Raw genomic sequence first — 12,776 nt, 5'->3', positions numbered from 1 at the left:
GTTCAGTGTGGTACAACTCAGTTTTTACTTACTTCAGAGGTTTTTAAAAATTCCCGAATCTAATTCAGCCTTCATTTTCCCTAATCCCAATGTTACAACAATCAAAAATTGGTCAGTATGCTTGATGCAGCAATAAGTTCTATACTTCATCATTATTGTTACTGTTCCAATACATGAGATGGTCAAATTATTTCAATGACATTTAATCATGATAATGGAATGACTGTTCAACTTGTAGCTTTTCTTATTTTTATTAAATTTACAGTAGAGACTGCAAAGGGGAAAATCAAGCTCTGTATCATTCTGTTAAATTGATTTTAAGTAAACTGGTCAAACATTAGACTAGACACCAGTACTTTTCTTTGCAATAACTTTATTTGGAATTTGAAACATTACACATGCCTGTTTTATGTTGTATACTTATATGTGCCAGCAATCTCTCCCTAAGTGCTCAAGGTAATTAAAGGATACATTTTACCATGTTATTAAAATAAAGTAACACATAACCAACACATAACTAAGACATAACTAACAAATAACTAACACACACTGTAACCTGCAGAAAAAAAAAGTTAAACACTTTCATTTTCTTTTAAACAAAAATTTTTACTCACAAAGAAAAATTAAAGAAAATATTGATTAGCATTTTCCATATAAACCTTCGCAGTACAAGACATACTACTTCACAGAATTTCTTCAAGCAAGCATTTTGCTTTTTGTAAAACAGCTTGATAATTGGCATCTTTCATCAACTCACTTTATCTTAGATATTTTTTTCACAGTTCCTTTATATCAGCAAGGTCAATCCTCAGCTATTTTTTAGGGTCAGCTTTTGTTGAATGTATATTATTCCATACAGCTTGGATATTCATCAACCAAACCTTTCTGAAGTTCCTCATCTGTATAAAATTTGCATCAAAATTAATCCCAAACAGATAGCTTCTATATTTTTTTTCTGGAACTAAAGAAAATACTCTCACATTTATTTTTTCTTTAAACCATTTCATCTCACTTTTACCATACTAAGCATTCAAAACTGAAGATGTTAAGATAAAATTCTAAAGCTATATAGCAAGAATTATTATTGAATACAAGCAGAATATTTTGATATCTTGACAGGATAAAATACAATGATACATTTCAGATTTTGTTATTGCCTGTACATTTAAATTGAATTTACCAATCAAACTTTGAATTCACATTTATGTCCTTTCTATTGCTCGCAGTACCAGAGAGATTACAGAACAACAAGCCTGAAATCAAAGACAGCAGTATTCCAACAGGAGCTGCCATGAAAGACCAACCATATGTCACTACCGTCTCATCAACATTTAGAAATGTAACGTCTTGGTTCACCATTTGATATACAGCTGATATCCAGCAGACATACATGACAATAGACGCAATGTAAAGACCACCTAAGGAAAAGAGTGAGGATTAGAGTTAGATCAAAACATTTACTCTGATCTTAAAAGTGTGTTTTGCCTTCAAATAAATTTTAATTAATCAATTTTGGCTGATCTAGTCGACATTTTCGCTGAAAGCGATTGTTTATTAATAAAATGGATTGATAATGTATACAGAATCCCATTGAGTCCACACGGATCCTCCAAAAAGCATCTTTCCATTCTATTCCTGCATTTCCCATGGCTAATCCACTTTGCCTGGACGCTATGGGCAATTTACCATGGCCAATGCATCCAACACACACAACTTTGGACTGCGGGAGGAAACCAGAGCAACCTGAAGAAACCCACGTAGACATGGGGAGAATGACACAGACAGTTGCCTGAGGGTGAAATCAAACCCAGGTCCCCTGGTGCTCTGAGGCAGCAGTGCTAACCACTGAGCCACTGTGCTCCCCCATGTACAGCAAATAAATTTTCCACATTGAGTTTATTTCGAATACTAGCACATTATTTTTTAAACTGTTTCTACAGAATAGCAACTTGCATTCCATAGATTTTCAGAGGCTGATGGAAATCATGCACATCCAACCAAAGGTGAAAAGATGAGAATTTATGAGAACTTTGGTAGAAGAAACTGATTTTAAACATGGACTGACAGAGAACGCAAGATGTATTTATTGAAGTCCAGACTGTACAGCCTCAGTGGCTGAAGACTGGGTAACTGATGTTGGTGTAAAAAGTTTTTTTTGTGGGAGTGTTGCTGAGTATGAAAATTTAACTTCATTCAAGGATAGAAACTATCTTTCAAGCTTATTTCACCATTTCAGTAAACCATAAATGGTCTATACCACAGTTCCAGTAACCCACCTTTTCTGAATCCCTCAACGTGTGTACCTTCAAAAATCTATTGATCTCAAATTTGAAAATTTCAGTAGTAACACTGGAAGGGGGTACAGGTTAAGGAAGAGGTTTCAGTACAAGCATAAGAATGTTACAATGGAGGTTTTAGAGAACTGGAGCCAAGAGAGAGGACAAAATACATTATTCACCCACTGTGGATTAGGGTGGCAACAGTATTTATAAAAAAATTATACATTCATGAGATGTTGGTTTTGCTGGCAAGGCCAGTAACGATCCTTAACTAACCTTGAGAAGGTGGTAATGAGCCTGGCACTTATGGCACAAATGTTACTCATCACTGCTTAGCCCAAGCCTGAATGTTGTCATGTCTTGCTGCATGTAGACAGAGTCTGCTTCAATTGAATGATGCTAAACATGAGGTTATCATCAGCAAACATCTTCACTTCTGACCTTATCATGGGGGTAAAGTCATTGAGGAAGGTAATTTTAAATTTTAATATGAAATTTAAATTGCCCCATTTAACAAAGAGATTGGGAGAATTTATTTTGTCACAGAAGTTCTTTGCAACTCCCAGCTTCAAAAGATGACGAAATTTGAATACTTAAATATTCACAGTAAATAGATTTTTGATAAGGGGTGTGAAGGGTTACCAGAATAGGGCAGATTGTAAAGTGATCATATCAACAATGATCTTATTAAATGGCTGAGCAGTTTCAAGAGTCCTACACCTGCACCTAATTCATGTGTCTGTATAAAGCAACTGAAAAAATATGGTTTGGAAGACCACCCTGAGGAAATCTTGGGACTGAGATGGTTGGCCTCTAAAAACCGCAACTATTTTCCTTTGGATGAGACATATTTCCAACAAGCAGAGATTTTGTCCTGAATCCCAACGACCTCTCACCTATTGGATTCAAATTATTTGCGTATGTTTGAACCAAAGCATCAATGAACAAAATACCAGAGTATAGATGTCTCTGCATCTTCTCGCTTGGCTGATGTTCAAAAGTAGACTGGTACAGCAGCAATTAATCAAATGGAATTTGCCCTATACTTTGCACATTAGATATACCTGGGGCATTCTTCCAAAATGTCGGGTTGATGGCAGCATTGTAGCTGTTCTGGAACACGCTGACTCAGGCTGTGGCTTGTTGGGGTGTACAAGTCTTCACTACCACTGGAACGTTGTTAGGACCCAAAGCGTTTAATATCCAGAGCCTCCAATTGCTTCTTGATATCACATGCAGTGAGTTAAATTGGCTGAAGAAGGAAATCTGTGATGGTAGGGCCTTTAGAAGAAGTCAGGATGTTTTCACCACTTGACATTTTTGGCAGCAGATTGTTGCAAATGCTTTAACCTTGTCTCTGAGCAGTCTTATCATTGAAAGGCCTTCCTTAATGATCTTCTTTCTTCTGTTAGTAATTTAACTGTCCACCATTCATGACTGGACTGCAAAGTTTTTTTCTGATCTGCTTTTTGTGGCATTGCTTAGCATGTATACTGTTTTTACTGTTTAAAATGAACACAACCTCACATTGTAACTTCATAAAATGCACCTCATTGACAGGTGTGCCTGGTGTTATAAGTTTTGCCTCCAACAGATAATTCTACTTGGTGCAACAATATCTATGTTATCCCATATAACATTAAGAAAACTAGAATGCAGGTTCATAGTTCCTTGAAAGTGAGGTCTCATGTAGCTAGGATAGTGAAGGTGGTGTTTGGTATGCTGCCCATTGCTGGTCAGACCATTGTGTTTTGGAGTTGGGAGGTCATGTTGCGGTTGTACAAGACATTGGGTCACTTTGAATATTGTGTGCAATTCTGGTCTCCCCCCCCATAGGAAGGATATTGCGAAACTTGAAAGGGTTACGGAATGGATTTACAAGGATGATGCCAGTGTTGGAGGGTTTGAGCTATAAGAAGAAGCTGAATGGGCTGGGGCTGTTTTCCCTGGAGCATCAGAGGCTGAATTGTGACCTTATAGAGGTTTATAAAATCATGAGGGGCATGGATTGGATAAATGGACAAGATCTTTTCTCTGGGATAGGGGAGTCCAAAACTAGACGGCATGGGTTTAGGATGAGAGGGGAAAGATTTAAAAGGGATCTAAGGGGCACTTTTTCATGCATAGGATGGTGCATGTGTGGAATAAGCTGCCAAAGGAAGTGGTGGAGGCTGGTACAATTATAACATTTAAAAGTAACTGGTTGGGTACATGAATCGGAAGCATTTAGAGGAATATGGGCCAAGTGTTGGCAAATGGGACTAGATTAATTTAGGTTATCTATTCGGCATGGACGAATTGGTCCAAAGGGTCTGTTTCTGTGTTATACATCTCCATGACTCTATGGGTTGATAACTTGCTGTTATATACAAACATTACATTGAAAGGTACATCATGTGGTTTAGATTAAATTAGATTACATTACAGTGTGGAAACAGGCCCTTCGGCCCAACAAGTCCACACTGACCCGCCGAAGCGCAACCCACCCATACCCCTACATTTACCCCTTACCTAACACTACAGGCAATTTAGCATGGCCAATTCACCTGACCTGCACATCTTTGGACTGTGGGAGGAAACTGGAGCACCCGGAGGAAACCCACGCAGACACTGGGAGAACGTGCAAACTCCACACAGTCAGTCGCCTGAGGTGGGAATTGAACCCGGGTCTCTGGCGCTGTGAGGCAGCAGTGCTAACCACCGTGCCACCGTGCCGCCCACATGTGCTGAGCTAAGACTAAACTATGAGATTACAGAAAAATATACTTTAAGTGGCATGTCATGCTTTAAGTGATCCCAGCCTCAGGTTTCATGGCACAATAGTGCTGATATCATGAACATTTCTCTTAAAAATATACTGATATACTGTATCTTATGATGTACAAAGCATGAGATATAGCTGATACCTGATATTGCTTGCTTGCTCTCTTCACTAAACCAGAGTTAATCCCTCACTTGATGATATTAGTAAAGTGGATTATATGCCATGCCATGAGATTACCAAATAGTTTTACCAATGGATGCCCAGTTTTTAGTTGAAAGGTCTGTTATGAATCTGTTTCATTTAGCACATTGCAACACAACACAGAATTCCAGATAGAGCTTTGTAGTGATCACTCCTACCAGTACAGTCATGAACAAGTGACAGGTAGATTGGTGGAAAACAACACCGACCATGTTTCCCCCAGTTGTCAGTTCTCTCAGGCCCAGTTCAGCAGACATGCTATTCAGGACTTGGCCAACATAATTAGTAGTGGGGTTCTTGAGGCACGCTTGGTCATGGACATTGAAGGCCACCCCACCCACCCATTCAGTGTGCATGTTGTGTTTGTTCCAAAGGTTGTTCAACATGAAAGAGTACAGAGTGAAACTAATTGATGATTTCCCTGTCCAAGGATAAAACTTCATTGTTTCCTAACGGAAGGACAGGACAATCCCAAGTGAAGGATGGGGTCTGGGATATTATCAGTGAGGTATAAAATGTTGAGGCTGTCAAGCAGTTGCTTAATTAGTTTGTGGACAGCTTCCCAGTCTTGGTACAAGACCACAAAGTATACTGCAGAGTTATTTCAGGTACACAGGTTAATGCAGTGTCATCCATCTGTTTTTTTTTAATCTGTTCTTCTGTACTAACTGTATACACATTCCAGAGGGCAGCTGAGAGATTTTTTTTTACTCACTCACAGAATGTGGACATCACTGGCTGGGTGAGCATTTTTATTGCCCATCCCTAGATGCCCTCGAGAAGGTGGTGGTGAACTACAGCAGTCCATATGCTGTAGGTAGACCCACAACACTCTGGGGTGGGTGACACTGAAGGAATGCTGATATATCTCCAAGACAGCCTCCAAGCCAGTTACTCCCCTAACTTGGAGATGATGATGTGCCCATGTACCTGATGCCTTTGTCCTTCTAGATGGTTGTAGTTATGGATTTGGAAGATACTTGTCTAAAGAGCCTTGATGAATTTCTGCAGTGCATTTTGTGGATAGTACACACTTACTACTAAGGGCCTATGCTAAAGGAAGTGAATGTGACTGTGGTGCTAATCAAGCGGGCAGCTTTGTCCTGGATGGTGTCAAGCTTCTTGAGTGTTGCTGAAGCTACAATCATACAAGCAACTGGAGAGAATTCCATCACACTCCTGACTTGTGCCTTGCAGATTGTGGACAGGCCTGGGGAGTCAGGAGGTGAGTCACTTGCTGCAGGATTCCTAGCCCCTGAACTGTTCTTGTAGCCACAACATTTATTTGTCCAGTTCAGTTTAGTTTCCATGGTTGCTGACAGCACAGGATTCCATGATGGTGATGAATGTTAAGGATAATGGTTAGATTGTCTCTTATTGGAAAAGGCCATTGTCTGGCACTTGTGTGATGTGAACACTACATCAAGCTGGTCAACCCAAACCTGGATGTTGTTCAGGTTTTGTTACATTTTGGCTTCAGTGGACTGCTTCACAGAATCCCTACAGAATCCTTATAGTGTGGAAACAGGCCATTTAGCCCAACAAGTCCACACCAACCCTTTGAAGAGTAACCCATCCAGACCCATTTCCCTACCCTATTACTCTACATTTACCCCTGACTAATGCATCTAACCTACACATCCCTGAACACTATGGGCAATTTAGCATGGTCAATTCACCTAACCTGCATATCTTTGGATTATGGGAGGAAACCGGAGCACCCAGAGGAAACCCACGCAGACACGGGGATAATGTGCAAACGTCACACAGTCACCTGAGGTTGGAATCGAACCCGAGTCCCTGGTTTCAGTATCTAAGTCATTGCAAAGCGTGCTGAATATTGTTCACTGATGATTGCACATCCACATTACTGAGACTCCGGAGTCACATGTGGACCATCCAAGCAAGGACAGCAGATTTTGTTCCTAGATTTCCAGATTTAAGATTTTGTATTTAAATGGCATGGTGGGACTTGAATTTGTAGCAACAGAATGTTACCTTGGGTTTCTAAATGTTTATACCAGTAACAGTGCCTCTCTCAATCACACCCCTAAATTTCCACTACATCTTCCACTAACCCACCCTACCCCCTACCCCACCACCACTACCACTTAATACAATTTCACAAATTACATGCAAAGTTATAAAAAGTCAGATGTTGTTAATAATGACCTTTAGATGGTATTCCTGGATCTATAAACCCCATTCAGCCCAAGAAAAAAAAATGCCATCAATGATAAGCAATGGGAAGAAATAAAGTGCAATAGGGAGAGTTCAAATAAAACACTAATTAAAAAATCTTCACTTACCACACAGAAACATTATGCCTCCCACAATTTTATTCTTCTCATGATTGTTCCAAAATGTTTTAAAAATGATGACAATAGATCCAATTGTAATAACTATCACTGCCAAGAACATGAATGCACTCCAGCATTGACGATAAACTAGAAACAGAGAGTACAAATTGATCACATGTAACAATTTTATTTCGTATATAAACATAGCTCTTCATTCTGAATAAACTGAAGGGATTGATCTAACAATAACGCTGTTGAAGATGGCCTCTACAAATTACCTGAACATCGAATGAATAGAAAAATAGATTAATTCACCAATTCTGCAAGTCTTTTTCTTACAGTATGTGCAGCAGTTTGATTTAACATTCCTTTGCTTCCAGAACTATCCCCTCTGAACAATAATACCTTTGAAAGCATAGAAAAAGTGTTATACCATAAACATATTTTATGCGGAGAATATTAACCACAAAAACGGAAGGGTTTAGATCAGATGGGGCTATTAAATAGCGTAAATGGCTGAATTCTGTCTCCAAGCTGCAAGGCTCATGTAAAACTCAATGCAGGCAGCATCCTTGATATTGGGGTGGGTTTTCAAAGGATTGCCCCTCTGCTTGTTTTTTCTATATGAAGTGTGAATAGGCATTTCTGAAAGAAGATTCCGATTAAAAGTGTAGAACTGGATGTAATTCTGACCGGTCCTCAGTAGTGCAGTATTGTCAGGAGATGGCAAACCCTGCTCCCTTTTATTAACAATAGTCAGTCGCCCTCTTCTGTGACTTAAGAGGTCTGGCACCACTGTAACCTTGGCAGCTGTTGTGAAATGGTAAGCATATAAAGTGAGAGTTAGGATGCCAGGTGTGTAGCACGGGTGCCACATGGCTAGGGGTAAGGCACCAGGATGTCAGGTAGGTACAGTGCCAAAATAGGTTTCCAGATGGGCAGAATACAAGGTGGTAAAGGGGCCAACTAAGTGATGGAGTGTTAGTCGGGATGGGCAAGTCTAATGATAGATGAAATCGGGTGTCTCGGGTCTCAGGAGGGCATCAGATCCAGTGGCGGGGGAGGGGGTTCAGCCCTCGTGGCAAAGGAGGGATGTCAGGCCCTGGGATGGTGCAGCTTAATGGGCATGGTGGCAAGGTGAGAGGGTGACAGATCTGGTCCAGTGCCAGGATGGAAGTGGTCAGATCAAACAGATAGGTAATGATATTGGGTCCTGGAGGTAGAAGATGCTGTACCAGGGGACTGGGGGAAGATATAATAGGAGGTGGTCATTTCAGGGTCAGTTTTATAGTTAGACCAGTTATTTACTTGACTGCAGCAGAACTGGCCAAATTCTCCAATTTGAATGGATAGTTTTGGGAGATTCGGTACCACTGGGATCACAATCTTGTGGACAATTCCCTCAGTGTTTGTCATGTCAGGGAACCTGCAGGGTCCCCGTGTGCAATTCCAGTATATGCTTTGGAAAGTCCCAGTCAGTGTGTTTGCACCTGATCATTGGTTACTTTAGCTTTTGTGCTATTGTGGGACACTAAGATTTATTGGAAACTTGCTTTTATTGAGCACAGGTCCCCCTCATCTGTCTAAGAAGTTGGAAGCTGTTCAATTATCACTAATTAACCCCACTTATCAAGTTGGGGTGCAGCGGATGCAATTAGTGCCATCATGTCTGGATCATCCCTCTTGACATATTAACTTAGTGTCAAAGTCTTGTCATTTCCCTGTAACCCTGCACATCATCTAATACCCTCTTGAATGCCTCAAGTAGGACTTTAAAGCTCTGCCCTCTCATTCATCATCATTTTTTGAGAGGGTGCAGGTTCTCTCTGGCAGACTGCTTATGATTTCAAAAACCTCTATCAAAACTCCCCTCAGCTGCCTTCTCTCTCAGGAAAGTAGCCCAAACTTCTCCAATCTATCCCTATAACTGAAGTGTCTCATCCCTGGAACTACTCACGTAAACTTTTTCTGCACTCTCTCCAATGCATTTCTATCCTTCCGAAAGTGTGGTGACTTGAACAAAGCTAGAAACAGGAGTAGGTACGTCAGCTGCTCTGTCATATTATATAATCATGGTTGATCTCATCTCGGTCTCAACTCCACTTTCTTGCCAGTGCCCGATAACCTCCAACCCATTACTCATTAAAAATCTGTCTGTCTCCCCCTTAAATTTAGTCAGTGACCCAGCATCCACCATACTCTGGGGTAGTGAATTTCACAAATTCATGGCCCACTGACAGAAATAACCTCTTATTCTAGATTGTCCCATGTGTGGAAACATTCTCTCTACATATACATTGTCAATCCCACTTAGTACCTTATACACCTCAATTATACACCTCGTTCTTATAAACTCCAAAGAGTATAGGCCTAAATTGAACAATCCTTTCTCATAAGGTAATTTCCTCATCTCTGGAATTAATCTACAAACCTGCTCTGAGCTGCCTCCAATGAAATTATATCATTCCTCAAGCAAGGGGACTAAAATTATACACAATACTCCAGGTGGAGTCTCACTGATGTCTTGAATTGTAATAACTTTTCCTTTAGCAACAAATGTCAAAATGCCATTTACCTTCCTTATTACTTGTTGTAGCCACATACCAGTTTTCTGCAACTCATGCATGAAGACACCCTGATCCTTGCACACAATACTCCAGCAGAGGTCTAAGCTGCATTACATTCCTGCTTTCATACTCTATGCCCCAATTAATGAAGCTTGGATTACAGAGTCCAATATTAGAGTATGTCCACAATTCCTACTCCTACTGACAGATTTGTGTAAAGATGGATAAGAGTCACATTGAGGCTAACTCTCTTCAAACAAGAGTAAAGTTTGGTTGTTGTTCACTGTCATCTGTTCAATCTATTGTCTGCAACTGTGTCAAATCAAAAATGATAGAAGGAGGGTTTGTTTGCTTAGAGTTTCAGTTGCTTCCAAGTTTCTTCAGTTATGACAAAGAGAAATGCAAGAAATAGGCTGGAGTGCCTGTTTTAGGTTTTTCAACTAATAATTGTTCCTTGTTGAAGATGATATGTTGTTGGTGAAGTCACTGGGTCTTTAGTAATGTTTTATCCACCATTGAGAAAAATGGGCAATCTGGTGTGATATGGTATTCGATGCTGGCAAATCTTGCTCTATTCAAGAGGGTTTTTGAAAGTTTTAATAGAGAGGAAGTATGTGACACTAACTCAGTGTTGTCATAATATTTTGCGTCTATGATGTGGCTTGTAGGATAATGAGCCTGCTACTCATGAGAATGTTCTAGAATCTGTTGTTCACCTAATGAAGATAAAGAGGAATCACCCTGAGGGGATACAAGAGAACCTAAACAAAAGTGGGAGTGATTCCAAGATGATTTACCTGTCTATGTAAGTTTGAACCAAAGTCTTAAACAAATCAGAGTCAAAACGTGTGGTGCTGGAAAAGCACAGCAGGTCAGGCAGCGTCTGAGGAGCAGGAGAGTCGATGTTTTGGGCAAAAGCCCTTCATTAGGAATAGGATGGACATACTTGATGAAGGACTCACACCCAAACCGTCAACTCTCCTGCTCCTCGGATGCTACCTGACCTGCTGTGCTTTTCCAGCACATGTTTTGACTCTGATCTCCCAACACTTGCAGTGCCCACTTTCACTGAAGAAATCAATCTGTTCTCAAACATCTGAGCAGTCATTTGGAGACTCAACCTTTAAAAATAGCAAACAGTAGAAGAAACTTAACAGATAAGATCTTGTTATGTTGCCACTACACTGATGTACACAGGAGAAGTAAAGTCCATCAAAGCAAATACAGCAAAATAGGACAGACTGTTTCTGAAACACAATTGATATCGTCAGGCTGTGAAAGGGAGCATGGCGACTCAGTGCTTAGCACTGCTGCCTCACAGCACCAAGGACCTGGGTTTGAATCCAGCCTTGGGCAACTGTCTGTCTGTGTGGGGTTTGCACATTCTCCTTGTCAAGATTAGATTAGATTACTCACAGTGTGGAAACAGGCCCTTCGGCTCAACAAGTCCACACCGACCCACCGAAGCGCAACCCACCCATACCCCTACATTTACCCCTTACCTAACACTACAGGCAATTTAGCATGGCCAATTCACCTGACCTGCACATCTTTGGACTGTGGGAGGAAACCGGAGCACCCGGAGGAAACCCACGCAGACACGGGGAGAACGTGCAAACTCCACACAGTCAGTCGCCTGAGGCGGGAATTGAACCTGGGTCTCTGGCGCTGTGAGGCAGCAGTGCTAACCACTGTGCCACCATGCCGCCCACGTGTCTACGTGGATTTCCTCCTTGGTGCTCATGTTTTCTCCCACAATCCAAAAAGATGTGCAGCTTAGCTGAATTGGCCATGCTAAACTGTCCTTGGCATTCAGGGATATGTAGGTTAGGTGCATCAGTCAGGGGTAAATATAGGGCATGGGAATGGGTTACTGTTCAGAGTGTCAGTGTGGACTTGTTGGGCTGTAGGGATTCTCTGGTTACCAAACTACATTCTTTTAAATTGCATTGTAAGGATGAAATACTTCAGTCATGCAGGACATTGGGGAGACCACATTCTTAAATATTGTGTGCAGTCTGGTCTCCTTATTTAAGGCAGGATGTAAATGCATTAGAACAAGTTCAAGGGTAGGCAGTGGCCTAGTGGTATGATCATTAGACTATTAATCCAGAAACCCAGAAAATGTTCTGGGGACCTGGGTTCAAATCCCACCCAAGCAAATATTGGAATTTGATTTCAATAAGAATCTAATGATAGCCATGAAACCCATTGTTGATTGTCAGGAAAACCCCATCTATCCTTTAGGGAAGGGAATGTACTGTCCTTACCTGGTCTGGCTTACATGTGACTCCAGACCCATAGCAATGTGGTTGACCTTCTCTCTCTATCATATGCATTTTTATTTATATAGATGATAGGTACATGAATAGGAAAGGATTAGTGGGATACAGTCCAAACACAGGCAAGTGGGACTAGTTTAGTTTGGAAAACTTGGTCGGCATGGATGAGGTGACCAAAGGGTCTGTTTCTGTGCAGCATAACTCAATAGATCTATAACTGCCTCCTGGGCAATTAGTGATGGATAATAAATGCCAGTGAGGTTCTCATTCAATGAATCAATTATAATAAACACCTATTTCCAGCAATAACCAGGAGAAGTAATCCAGCCACTGATCTTCCCTTAATATAGGGCAGAATGTGGGCTAGGGCCTTCATGACTTGG

The 12,776-nt window shown here is 40.9% G+C and overlaps 1 protein-coding gene across 1 annotated transcript in view; it reads right to left on the bottom strand.

The window, feature by feature from the left end:
* Window positions 1–356: 356 nt before the first annotated feature.
* Window positions 357–12,776, bottom strand: part of LOC122550660 (transmembrane protein 182-like) — a 64,108-nt gene continuing 51,688 nt past the window's right edge. Inside the window, exons 5-6 of the mRNA XM_043691742.1 lie at window positions 7,554–7,691; window positions 357–1,418 (exon numbers count right to left, since the gene is read on the bottom strand). Of these exons, the coding sequence (XP_043547677.1) occupies window positions 1,177–1,418; window positions 7,554–7,691 (380 nt within the window). The 3' untranslated portion in view covers window positions 357–1,176. The remainder of the gene's footprint in view (window positions 1,419–7,553; window positions 7,692–12,776) is intronic.

This window comes from Chiloscyllium plagiosum, chromosome 6 (genome assembly GCF_004010195.1).
Source record: "Chiloscyllium plagiosum isolate BGI_BamShark_2017 chromosome 6, ASM401019v2, whole genome shotgun sequence".
Lineage (NCBI taxonomy): Eukaryota > Metazoa > Chordata > Chondrichthyes > Orectolobiformes > Hemiscylliidae > Chiloscyllium > Chiloscyllium plagiosum.
This window is presented reverse-complemented; position numbering and strand designations above follow the sequence as displayed.